Genomic DNA, 14263 nt, shown 5'->3' on the forward strand with positions numbered 1-14263 from the left:
CTGCCATTCTGAAATGGAGCCGTTTATCACTTCTCTTTGTTTCCTATCAGCCAACCAACTTTCAATACAAGTTAGTACTTTGCCCCCAATACCATGCGCCCTAATTTTGCTCACTAACCTCCTATGTGGGACTTTATCAAAAGCTTTCTGAAAGTCCAGGTACACTACATCTACTGGATCTCCCTCGTCCATCGTCAGAGTTACATTCTCAAAAAATTCCAGAAGATTAGTCAAGCATGATTTCCCCTTCATAAATCCATGCTGACTCTGACCTATCCTGTTACTACTATCCAGATGTGTCGTAATTTCATCCTTTATAATAGACTCCAGCATCTTTCCCACCACTGAGGTCAGACTAACTGGTCTATAATTTCCTGCTTTCTCTCTCCCACCTTTCTTAAAAAGTGGTATAACATTAGCCACCCTCCAATCCGCAGGAACTGATCCTGAATTTATCGAACTCTGGAAAATAATCACCAACGCATCCACGATTTCTTGAGCCATCACCTTCAGTACCCTGGGATGTAGACCATCAGGCCCCGGGGACTTATCAACCTTCAGACCTAACAGTCTCTCCAACACCAATTCCTGGCAAATATAAATTCCCTTCAGTTCAGGTCCTTTAGCCACTGTTACCTCAGGGAGATTGCTTGTGTCTTCCCCAGTGAACACCGATCTGAAGTACCAATTCAATTCTTCTGCCATTTCTTTGTTCCCTGTAATATATTCCCCTGTTTCTGTCTTCAAGGGCCCAATTTTAGTCTTAACCATTTTTTTGCCTTTCACATACCTAAAAAAACTTTTACTATCCTCCTTTATATTATTGGCCAGTTTACCTTCGTACCTCATTTTTTCTCTGCGTATTTCCTTCTTAGGAAAAGCTTCCCAGTCCTCCGTTTTCCCACTTATCTTTGCTATGTTATACTTTTTCTCTTTTAACTTTATATGTTTCTTAACTTCCCTCGTCAGCCACGGCCGCCCATGCCTCCTCCTAGGATCTTTCTTCCTTTTTGGAATGAACTGATCCTGCAACTTCTGCATTATACACAGAAATATCCGCCATTGTTCCTCCACTGTCATCCCTGCTAAGGTATTGCACCATTGAACTTTGGCCAGCTCCTCCCTCATAGCTCCATAGTTCCCTTTATTCAACTGAAAAATTGTCACTTCCGATTGTATCCTCTCCCTCTCAAATTCCAGATTGAAGCTTATTGTATTATGGTCACTACTTCCCAATGGCTCCTTCACTTCGAGGTCCCTGACCAATTCTGGTTCGTTGCACAATACCAGATCCAGAATTGCCTTCTCCCTGGTCGGCTCCAGCACCAACTGTTCTAAGAACCCATCTCTGAGGCACTCCACAAAGTCTCTTTCTTGAGGTCCAATACCATCCTGATTCTCCCAGTCCATCTGCATGTTTTAAATCCAGCTGGATATTAAATTTAATCTGCTTGAAATTGGGTGGCTCTAAGGACTACTATTAATTTGTGATTATTAACTGAAAATTTCAGTGTAGATATCACTAAATGTTGTACCTATACTGAGTTACCAATTCATCAGTACATTATTATTCAATTCAGTGGATTTTGGTAAAATCTGACTAAATAACAGTAAAATCACCATGTGGCTGTTAATGTCTGTCTAAAAACTGAAAGAACTGCAGATGCTGTAAATCAGAAACAAAAACAGATGTCGCTAGAAAAGCTGAGCAGGTCTGGGCAGTATCTGTGAAGAGAAATCAAAGTTAATGTTTTGGGTCCAGTGGCTGTTCCTCAGAAGTGATGGTAGCGAGGAAAATGTCAGTTTATGTACAAAAACAGGGTGGGGGAAAGGGGGTAAGGAGCAAATGATAGGTATGGGTGGAGCCCAAAGAGAGAGAAGAACAGTTGGACAGGCAAATGAGTCGATAATGATCTGGCCTGGGAGGGTGAATAGCTGTAAATGGACATTGCTAGTGGCTAACAATGGATAGTGTAATGGCAGACTATATGATAACAAGGCAAAGGTGAGGACTGCAGATGCTGGAGTATCAGAGTCAAGAGTGTGGGGCTGGAAAAGCACAGCAGGTCAGGCAGCATCCAAGGAGGAGAGAAATTGATGTTTCGGGCAAAAGCCCTTCATCAGGAATCTGGGCCTGGTGTATGTGGTAGGAGGCTAGGACATGGGGGACCCTAAAATTATTGAACTTGATGTTGAGTCATAGAGTAACAGAGTAATAGAATTGTATAGCATGGAAACAGATCCTTCGGTCCAACTCGTCCATGCTAACCAGTTATCCTAAATTAATCTAGTCCCATTTGCCAGCATTTGGCTCACACCACTCTAAACCATGTTTCCTGATGAAGGGCTTATGCCTGAAATGTCGATTCTCCTGCTCCTGATGCTTCCTGACCTGTTGTACTTTTCCAGCACCACACTCTAAACCCTTCCTATTCATACACCCATCCAGGTGCCTTTTAAATGTTTTAATTGTACCAGTTTCCACCACTTCCCCTGGCAGTTCATTCCATACACGCACCACCCTCTGCATGAAAAAGTTGCCCTTTGGTCCCTTTTAAATCTTTCCCCTCACACCTTAAAACCCTCTAGACTCCCCAACCCAGTGAAAAGATCTGTCCATGTCCCTCATGATTTTATAAACCTCTGTAAGTCACCCCTCAGCCTCCAATGCTCCAGGGAAAAATTGCCCCAGTCTATTCAAGTTCTTCCTATAGCTCAAATCCTCCAACCCTGGCAACATCCTTGTAAATCTTTTCTCAACCCTTTCAAGTTTCACAGCATCCATCCTATAGGAAGGAGACCAGAATTGCACAGAATATTCCAAAAGTGGCCGAACCAATGTACTGTACAGCCGCAACATGACCTCCCAACTACAAGAATCAGTGCTCTGACCAATAAAGGAAAGCCTACTAAATGCCTTCTTCACTATCCTATCTACCTGTGCTCCACTTTCAAGGAACTATGAACTGCAGTCCAAGGTCTCCTTGTTCAGCATCATTCCCCAAGACCTTACCATTAAATGTATATGTCCTGCCTAATTTGTCTTTCCAAAATGCAGAACCTCATATTTATCTAAATTAAACTCCATCTGCCATTGCTCAGCCTATTGGCGCATCTGATCAAGATCCTATTGTACCCTGAGGTAATCTTCTTTGCTGTCCACTATACCTCCAATTTTGGTGTCATCTTACTAACTATACCTCAGATGTTCACATCCAAATCATTTAAATGAATGACAATAAGTAGTGGACCCAGCCCCGATCCTTGTGGCACTCCACTGGTCATAGGCCTCCAGTCTGAAAAGTAACCCTCACCACCACCCTCTGTCTATTACCTTTGAGCCAGTTCAGTATCCAAATGGCTAGTTCTCCCTGTATTCCATGAGATCTAACCTTGCTAACCAGTCCACCATGAGGAACCTTGTTGAATGCCTTACTGAAGTCCAAATAGATCACATCCACCACTCTACCCTCATAAATCCTCTTCATTACTTCTTCAAAAAACTCAGTTAAGTTTGTGATACATGATTTTCTATGCATAAAGCCATTTTGACTATCCCCAATCAGTTTTTGGCTATCTAAATACATGTAGATCCTGTCCCTCAGGATTCTCTCTGAACAACTTATCCACCAGGATCAGGCTCACCGGTGTACAGTTCCCTCGCTTTTCCTTACCACGTTTCTTAAATAATGACACCAGGTTAGCCAACCCCCAGTCTTCCGGCATCTCACCTGTGACTATCAACGATACAAATATCTCAGCAAAGGACCCTAGCTTCCCACAGACCTCCAGGGTGCATCCGATCAGGTGCTGGGGATTTATCCACCTTTTTGCATTTTAAGATATCCAGCACCACCCTGTCTATAATATGGACATTTTTTCCAAATGGAAAATGTTATTCTTCCATTTTGCACTGAGCTTGACTGAAACACTGCAGCAGAGATGTTGGACAAGCAACAGGGTGGTGTCTTAAAGTGGGCGGCAACAGGAAGCTCAGGGTCTTTTTTGCGGGCAGAACTTAGATGTTCTGAGAAGCAGTCACAGTCTACGCTTTGTTTCCTCAATGTATAGGAGGCCACATTGTGAGCAGAGAATGCAGTAGACTAGATTGTGAGAAGTGCAGGTAAAGTGTTGCTTCACCTGGAAGGTATGTTTGAACCTTTGGATACTTAGGAGGGAGGAGGTAAATAAGCAGGTATTCGATCTACGGCGGCTGCAGGGGAAGGTGCCGTGGGGATGTTGGGCATTGTTGGGACTGAAAGAAGAGTGGATCAGGGTGTCCCAGAGGGAACAGTCCCTGTGGAAGGCGGACAAGGGAGGTGAGGAGAATATCTGTCAGGTGGTGGCATCTCACTAGAGGTGGCGGAAATGGCAGCTGATGATCTTCTGGATGTGGATGCTGGTGGGATGGTAGGTAAGGGCATCGCTCATTACTGTCTATCTGGAATGAACTTGGGCTACAGTGAATTGCATCAGGATTGCTGTGCGATGGAATGAGTTGAGATTTCTCTCAAAAGAAGTGTTAAGACTAGAATGAAATTGTTATCCCGTGTGGCTAAGAAGCATGAGTTGAGGATGGAATGATACCATGGAGTTGGAGGAAAGGTTGGATTCGTAATACTGGGCTGGTATGGAGTGTTGGAAGGGATTCTGATGGTTTGGGTATGGGCTGCTGGGGAGTTGAGAGGGAGCACCCTTGTTCCACCTGATCCACAAGGAGTGCTCCCTGAGGCCAATATAAATAAACTCAGAAGATATTGGAAAATGCTCAGGAAGTTGGGCAGTATCCATTGAGAGAGAAATGGACTTACTGATTTAAGTCTGTGATCTTTCATCAGAGGCTCTTCTTGCTTCTCTGCAGCTGCGAGCTTTCCAAGGAACATTATTCAGCCACAATGAAAATTGTGTTAAATTCTAGGCTTTCAGACTTTTTAATGTATTTAAAATGCCATCTTGATTCCCAGGCTGCATTTGCTCCCTGTCTGAGTAAAAACTGGAAGTTAGCATATTGGTGCCAGCCTCCTCATGATCATCTAGATATTTTCTAGGCACACGATTGAGAGATGTTATGACCTACCTCTGGAGCAGGTGGGACTTGAAGCCAGGTAGTCTGGTTCAGAGGAATGAACACTACCACTATACTACAAGTGCATCTACCCAAACTTGTCTATTTATTGTCTATTTATTGTTAGTTCAATCACCTACCCTGTATCGAATTCCACCTGCTCCCCATGTTAAAATTCCTCTGCACACCCAGTCCCCCCTGCCGCAGCTTTTAGTACTTCAGCAATTTCCATCTTGTTTCATTAGCAGTGTGTTACTTGATTTCAGTAATAACTTATTTTCATTCCATTTTCAATTAAGTACTTCACTTGCTTTACCTTTACAGAATCATGCGCCATGGTAACAAACCTTCCAGTCTAATCAGTCCCTGCCAACCATGTTCTCAAACTAAACTAGTCCTACCTACCTGTGTCTGGCCCAAAGCCCTCCAAACCTTTCCTATTCATCAACTTATCCCAAATGTCTTTTAAACGTTGTAAATGTACCTGCTTCCATCACTTTCTCTGGTAGTTCATTCCACACACTAACCACTCTCTGTGTAAAATAAGAAGTTGCCCCCTCATGTCCTCTTTATATCTTCCTCCTCTCACCTTAAAAATATGCCCCTGGCCTAGGGGCAAGATCCTCATCATTGATCTTATCTGTGCCCCTGTTGGACCCGCAATAAGGTCACCCCTCAACCTCTTAGGCTCCAATGAAAAATGTTCCAGTCTATTTTTATATCTCAAGCCCTCCATTCCTAGCAAATTTTGTAAATCTTTTCTGAACCCTCTCTGGTTTAATAATATCCTTCCTATAACAAGATGACCAGAACTGCACACAGTACTCCAGAAGAGGACTTGCCAATGTCTAGTACAACCTCAATATGATGTCTAAACTCTGATACCCAAAGGTCTGAACAAGGAAGGCAAGCATGCTAAATCTTAATCATCCTGTCTGCTGGTGATGACTGCAAATGTTCCAGAACATTAGGTTAATAAGCAGGCGGAAACTGTCATCCTGATCACTGATTACAGTGGTTCTCTTTTTGTGAAAGAGAAAAGGACATCTTGATCGTAATTGACTTTCAAACAGAGCCCTAAAATCTCTAGTCATTCATTTAGGTTTAATTCTCGTGTGTACAGTAGCAATACAATTTCAGGAATCATTTTGAATTGATCAGTTCACACGCTTTGTCTGAAATGCATTAAATTGCATGGGGACCTTGCCTGTCTGTTTATTCATGGACGCAATTAATTAGTATTCAAGGATTTTCTAATGTTATCCAATAGGAATTATGCAGAAATTGCAATATTTTGAATTTCTAAATATGCATCGTTTAGGTATTATAAAATCTTTGAATTTGCGATTTTAATGGAAAATGGTTTGATTATACATATCTTTAGTTTTATTTATCGGCCTGTGGATGTGTGTGTCACTGATAAGGCCAGCATTTGTTGACCATTTCTAATTGCTGTTGCATTGAATAGCTGGCTCAGCCATTTCCAAGTACAATTAAGAGTCAGCCATATTACTATGAATCTGGAGTCACCTGTCAGCCAGGCAGGTTAAAGATCACAGATTTCCTTCCCTAAAGGACAGTAATGACCATATCGGTTTTCATGGTAATCAATGGTAGTTAATAGATGGAACTAGCAATCAAATGCAGATTTATTCATTGAATTTCAATTGCATGGAGAGGTGATGTCCTAGTGGTATTGTCACTGGACTGATTACCCAGGCAACCAGGTCCGAATCCCACCCACAGCAGATGATGGAATTAAAGTTCCAGATTTTTTTTATAATCAAATTCAAAGAATTTTTGTTTACAAATCTAGTTCACTCAACCCCTGCTCTCCCGGAAACAGACCATCTTTGCCTGCGCTAACCAATGTGTGACTCCAGACCCACGGCAATGTGGTTGACTCCTAACTGCCCTCTGAAATGGCCTAGCAAACCACACAGTTCAGGGGCCAATAGGAATGAGCGGGAATGCTGATCCAGTCAGCAATGCACACATTCTTTGAGTGAATAAAAAGTAAAGCTGTTTGAACCTATAGCAGAGGCCTCCAATTCACTAATCCATTAGCATTATGACTGCATCATCTCCCCTGTGTAACTGGTAATACAATAAGATTTTTTTTAAATAGTACACTAACACTAAGCCTTAGTGCACTATCTGCCATTGTCTGTTTAAGCAAGCTAAAAACATTGTAGGTGCAACACAGTGCCACATTATGAGGCAGGGTTCAGAATATGTTTAAGTATGTTTGACTAAGTGATTCATTTTCCCATCTTTGTACACACTGCATAAACCAATTCAGAAGCCGCTAACTGGGAAGCTTTATAAGAACTGGAGAGGTCTATTGACCTGCCTCTTCAATAAAGAGCTGTGCCAATTTTATTAATAATTCCTATTTTAAATATATTCAGTCCTAGCTACATAAATGAAGAACTTATAATGTGATGTAATTATGTCATACTATGTGATAAGCAGTCTCATTTTACAAGCATCTGCCTTGGGTGAATTTTCAATACCATAATGTGATGTTAAATATAGTTTTGTAATTGGCAATTATCTGCAGGAATATATGATTCATTTTACATTTAATCTTGTATGAATTCGTTATTGTAGTAAGTTTGAATATAAAACTTGACTTGAATGCAAGAATATTTAAGTATTGTTAAAGTAGCAAGTTCATACAAATACTTCAAAGTGCCCAAAGTTACTTATCAGCTTTTAACAGAAATATATTGAAAATGATCTGAACAAAAACGTGTTAAATCATCCACCCACTGGTGTCCACCATTCTATTTGCACGGGAGGTCCCACACTCTGTGGAAGGCTGCCTCAATAACATGGACCAAATGGGCATAATTACCGAGCTTTGAGAAGATTTGTAGCTCAGGTTGAGGTTCTGGATGTAGGTTCACTCGCAGAGCTGGAAAATGGACCTTCCAGCGCAGCGAGCAAACCTACATCCAGGGCATAATTGCCACTTTGGACCCATCTCTGGTATCCATCCATCCAAGCCTGTTAAAAATTCCCAACAAATATCTACTCACAGACAGTGGTTGCAAGCTTCCATTGCCTATACCCTTTCATATATTCCAATCAACACCTGATCAAGGTTAATGATGATGTGCAAAAAATTCAGGTCATTTGCAGTGCAGACCCAAGGAAACCATTTGGGAGCTGGTACACATCCATTCCTTTGAAGTACCATTGTATCAACCGTTTATGATTTTACTGCATTTTGTTAGGGTTAATGCAAAATTGTCCTCTGTATTTCTTGTTATCTGAAATGTATTAATCTGAAATTTTCTCTACCTATTCAGGGAGAGGAAATTATTTTCTTGTCATTTTAATTCTGCTGTGATCTTTAATCAGGTTTTATTTGATTGGAGGAGGCATTCCTTTCATAATTTGTGGGATCACTGCTGCAACAAATATCAACAATTATGGGAGTGAAGACAATGCACCATAGTAAGTAGCCTTTATATTTGTTCAACATCACTTTGCTGAGTTTGGAGATATTGTTTCTTGGTGTTTGGGGATTGCACTTCCCCAAGGCACCACATGCACTGGTAGATAATTCCTTGATCTTTCAGTTATCATATTTTCTGTGCAGTCAGATTTTATAAAGGAAAATGTACATGAAAGGAGTCGTTTATTTTTTTATCACATACTTTATCATGTACTGTGAAAGTGGGTCTGAGTCCTGGTGGACTCTATTTGTTAAACACAGTGGGCTGGCTTTTCTAATGTTTAGACAGTTATTATTGTAATGTTGGTGGGAGTTGTTCATTGCAGCAACCTCCAAAGAAATTGAATGGGAAATTTAATTTTTCACTTGCCAATTCCTTTACACTTGGATGCTCCTAAAAGTCTTCAAGTCAGTCAGTGAATTTGAAGGTTCCTAATGAAATTAAGTAAATAGTTACTCAGGAAATGCAGGAAACTCAGGAAATAGTTACTCAGACTATTAAATATATAATCGCCTGTGTAACTATTCAATGTATAGGAGTTCACAGGTCATGTTGCGGCTCTACAGGATGTTGGTGAGGCCACTTTTGGAATATTGCGTGCAATTCTGGTCTCCTTCCTATCAGAAAGACGTTGTGAAACTTGAAAGGGTTCAGAAAAGATTTACAAGATTGTTGCCAGAGTTAAGGATTAGAGCTATAAGGAAAGGCTGAATAGGCTGGAGCACCAGAGGCTGAGGTTTATAAAATGATGAGGGGCATGGATAGGATAAACAGACAATATCTTTTCCCTGGGGTTGGGGAGTCCAGAAATAAAGGGCATAGGTTTAGCATGAAAGGGGAAAGATACGGTGGCACAGTGGTTAGCACTGCTGCCTCACAGTGCCAGAGACCCGGGTTCAATTCCCGCCTCAGGTGACTCTCTGTGTGGAGTTTGCACATTCTCCCCGTGTCTGCGTGGGTTTCCTCCGGGTGCTCCGGTTTCCTCCCACAATCCAAAGATGTGCAGGTCAGGTGAATTGGCTATGCTAAATTGCCCGTAGTGTTAGGTGAAGGGGTAAATGTTGGGGAGTGGGTCTGGGTGGGTTGCGCTTCGGCGGGTCGGTGTGGACTTGTTGGGCCGGGGGGCCTGTTTCCACACTGTAATCAAAATCTAATCTAAAAAAAATCTAATCTAATATAAAAGGGACCTAAGGAGCAACTTTTTCAAACAGAGGGTGGTGCATGTATGGAATGAGCTGCCAGAGGAAGTGGTGGAGGCTGGTACAATTGCAACATTTAAAAGGCATCTTGATGGGTATATGAATGGCTTAGAGGGATATGGGCCAGGTGGTGGCAAATGGGACTAGATTAGGTTTGAATACCTGGTCGGCATGGACGCATTGAACAGAAGGGTCTCTTTCCGTGTTGTACACCTCTGCGATTCTATAACTGACACTACACTTAACTCACACAACCCAACTACACTTCTGCCAGACCACTTACACTCCCCAGACCATGGCTTGACACTCTCCAGGACCCGATATCCCTTTCTCCTGCTTAGCACCTGACGCTCCCCGCTTCCCCCACCACTGTTTATGCCTACTCCAAATTTGGCCCCACTTCCCCCACTACACACTGCTCTCCTACCTTCCCATGCTGCTTGTCCTGACCCCCAGGAGAAATAGATCCCCGCCACCCCAACATCAGAACAGATTTCTCCTATCCAACCCGATCAACTCAAAACATTGTATCATTTACCTGGCCTCCTTGCCACTTTGCACTCTTGGCCTCTTCCCACTTGACACCCTATTCACTTGGCATATTATTTTCCCATCTGTCAACCTATCCCCAGCATTCATTCCTTACCAATCTGGTATCCTCCCACTGGCAACCCGCATCCTACTCAGCTGTTACCCTATCCAGCTGGCATCTTCCTACCCATCTGGCACTTACTCTTCCAGCACCTGAGCAACCATACTTTTATGTACTTACTATTTGACTGCAGCTGTCAAAGAAGCTTTCTGGATGCCTGAATACAGCAGTCGACTGCTATGAAAAGTGGGCACAATTTGTCTTACACATGAACGTTCCACCCGAAAGAAAGAACTGTTAGAATGAGCTCCACATTTATGAGGGAACCCTGATCAAAATCTGTCAGAAAGGCAGAGCTCCTTCTTTTCATTAAAAATAGGCAGTGTGACACTCCTGCCCAAAGAAATGAAAAGCAGCTTAACATTAGGAAGTGACCAACTTCAATTGAATAGTGTGATGTTGCTGGGTATCATATCTATTTGCACAGAGCTGATTACATGATGAACCTTCTGAGAAGATTTTTTTTTCATTAACGATCAAATTTGTAGATAATTATAGGCTCAGTCTTGGTTTAATCAGCAATGGATTTGTCAGAATCCTTGGAAAGTATTGTAAAGTGGTTTGTAGTGAATCAGCAGCCCAGTTTGCACTCACCCCATTTTTGAATGGAGTGCAATATTGAGTGTCTGTTACCAACTGCCTCCGGAGGTAATTGTCACTTGCAGTGTTTGAGTGAGAAAAAACTTCTGCAGTGGGATCTGATTATAAAGTGTACCATGACTGTTTCTTCTGGTTTGTACTTTGAGGTCAGATTATTTTGGTTGGATACTTTCTGGGTTCAGTTCTAGGTCTTTATCATTTTCCTGTTTCATTGTATTTCTCTTTATTCACAGTTGCTGGATGGCATGGGAGCCTAGCCTTGGTGCATTTTATGGGCCTGCTGCTTTCATTGTGCTTGTTAGTTGTGTCTATTTTCTGTGTACATTAGTGCAATTGAAACGACACCCAGGGAAGAAGTATGAGCTAAAGGAGATGACAGAAGAGCAACAACGATTGGCCAGCACAGAGGTAGGTCCCAGTCATGTAACGGACTCCAGCTCTGTGTCGCACACATGTTCAATGGTTTCTTCTTCAATGCTGGAAAACGAGCATTCATTTAAGGCTCAGCTTCGTGCTTCTGTATTCACTCTGTTTCTTTTTATTGCTATGTGGACTTTTGGAGCCCTCGCAGTCTCACAAGGACATTTCCTAGATATGATATTCAGTTGCTTATATGGAGCAGTCTCAGTAACTCTCGGACTCTTTATTCTGGTTCACCACTGTGCAAAACGTGATGATGTCTGGCATTGTTGGTGGTCCTGCTGCAAATCCAATAGGAATACATACGCTGTTCAAATGAACGTTCGTCCCCAGGTAACCATGAACGGTGATGCTCAGCTTCATGTCCCATGTCTCCTGGATTCTCCATGTCCCAGTAAATCATCATCCAGTTGCAATCATTCAGTGTCTGGACTCTGTAAGCTAACTAATCTACAGGCCGTCCAAAATCATGTAAATTGTCTTTCACCAGTTACACCATGTTGTGCCAAAGTGCACAGTGAACAGATTATTGATGACGATGGGGACATTCATCTGCGAGCTGATGGTACATGTCGATCGGGAATGCATATCCACAGATGTCAAAAAAGCCGAACTAAACCGCGACACTTTGTTCGGCACAGCAGGTCAGCAGCCCAGAGAGAATACGCTTATCATATCCCTTCCAGCATAGATGGAAGTGTCCATAGCTCACATACAGAAAGTCATCACAGTGTCCAGGACAGCCAGTCCATCCAAAGGCAAGTTGTCTGTGCAAAAAGTGATCAGTGCCCCAATGTCTGCCAGCCTGAAAGTAGTGATGCCAGCACAGTGCTATATGGATGCAATAAAGCTGTAGACAGTGGTGTCAGTACCGAAGCTTTACACCAAGGAGTTACGTTTGAGATGCAGTCACGGAGACAATCATGTCCTCTAAGTGTAACCAACCAAAATGGAATACTGAAGGGAAACCTGCATGAAGCCATCATTTATACTTCAGACAGTACAGGAAATATAAGGACTGGTCCTTGGAAAAATGAAACTACTGTGTAGTTTTTAAGTTTCATGACTACAAATTTAAATCATTATTGCTACAAAAGTTGTATATAAATTTTGTATAATGCTTATGTGTTTGTTTACATAATTCATTGTGCAGATTTCAAGTAACATTTGCATATTTGTATGTATACATCTATATTTGTACAGCACATACAAAGTATCATGAGAGCAGTATTATATAATGTATTTGTATTTCAAACTACAAACGATGCATTTGTGTTACCACAATGTGGACGTTGTTGAAAAGTTAGTCTGCAGATATATCACAATTATGTTGAAGCTTTGGATTTTTTTTTCAATGTATTGGTTTCTTCGAAGTAAGGAGCCACAAATTAAGGTAAGCATTACTGTTACACTAAAGAGACAGTAGCCCTTTGGATGGCTAACTTAAGTACCGTCCTAATGCCTGTTAAAGTTTCCCTAATCATTCGTAGAAACAATATCATGTGCAATTTCTTCAGAGGATAAATTTATCATTTCTAATTTTTTTTCCTGAAAATCCTGGTTATTCATTGGAATATGTCATTAATAAAACTTTTAACAGAATCCTGCATTCAGTAAATTAACTGTGGAACTTTTATTTTACTTGGCACATGAGGGGATGATTTCTCTTGTGTGCTAAGTTTAAATTGTAAGCCTCAGTAATATAGATGAATTCCAATTTTTCACAAAGAATACAGAAGAAACCTTTCCCACTAAATTAAATATAAAAGGGTATTGGCTCTTTAACTTTATAGGAAGAAATTGTGTATTGAGTCTATTGTAAGGCATACAGTACATCTTAGTGTAACATGCATGATTTTTGTTCAGTTAAACCATCAGTATTTTGTCATCTGCTATTATGTGTAAAAACTAATTATTTTGGTGATGTAAAAGCCAATAGCTTTTTTTTTAATCGATGCAATTGAACCGTAAAGCAAAACATAGTCATTGAACTCCTTCACTAGCTAAAGTGCCACAGCACATGTATAAGGTTAATGCGATAACTGTGCTAGAGATGACAGTTTTCGGTTGTCTGTGCAGAGCATGCAGTGCCTGTTGTATGTTACAGTGTACACTGTATAATGAATTGTTGTTTTCGGTAAATGCAGATATCACCATGTCTATTAGTAAAAACAGCAAAAAAACCTTCAAATCCAGTTTGTCATCTATTTTAATAAGATTGTTTTTAAGTATATATTCAGTCATCTTCATTACAATATAAATGTGAATTCAGGTAACACCAGTTGCATTTGATCCATCTAGTTTCCCACGTAAGGGAATGCATTGAACAGAAATATAATAGTCATAATGTTACAGTAACTGCAGTTTATCGTATCAAATTACTAGTTATCTTATTATTAGCTAACTTTATTTTAGTCTGGTGTATTTAAAGGTATGGTAGCACTGCAGTTATTACTGGACTAGTAATCCAGGTAACTTGTGGTCAAATTCCAACATGGCAGTTCTTAAAAATCGAGAAATAAAAAGGATTGTATAAGTAAATCCAGCTGTGAAACTGTCCGCTTTTCATTAAATCTCACCTTGTTCATTGCTGCCTTTAGGAACAGAAACCTACTGGTTTTATTTGCACTGGTCTATGTATGATTCCAATCTCACAACAATGTGGTTGACACTAACAGCCCTCAAAAGTGGCCTCATAAGCCACTCAATTCCAGGAATGGGCAACATTGGCTGCATTATGCTTAACCCACCCCGCTTCCTGCAACCATATCACCATAACTTTCTGGTCCTTTCTCTACCATAGGCTTATGTACCTTGAATACATAAAGCTACGCATGGCTTGTTTTTCTGGAACCAGACA

The 14263-nt window shown here is 41.1% G+C and overlaps 1 protein-coding gene across 1 annotated transcript in view; it reads left to right on the forward strand.

Moving 5' to 3' along the window:
* adgra1b (adhesion G protein-coupled receptor A1b) overlaps nt 1-13944 on the forward strand; it is a 529688-nt gene extending 515744 nt beyond the window's left edge. Inside the window, exons 18-19 of the mRNA XM_043712551.2 lie at nt 8435-8530; nt 11217-13944. Coding sequence (XP_043568486.2) covers nt 8435-8530; nt 11217-12453 — 1333 coding nt within the window. The 3' untranslated portion in view covers nt 12454-13944. The remainder of the gene's footprint in view (nt 1-8434; nt 8531-11216) is intronic.
* Nucleotides 13945-14263: the final 319 nt, after the last annotated feature.

Source organism: Chiloscyllium plagiosum, unplaced genomic scaffold (assembly GCF_037043375.1).
Source record: "Chiloscyllium plagiosum isolate Xiang-an unplaced genomic scaffold, Cpla_swu_hap1 HiC_scaffold_22, whole genome shotgun sequence".
In the NCBI taxonomy this organism is placed as follows: domain Eukaryota; kingdom Metazoa; phylum Chordata; class Chondrichthyes; order Orectolobiformes; family Hemiscylliidae; genus Chiloscyllium; species Chiloscyllium plagiosum.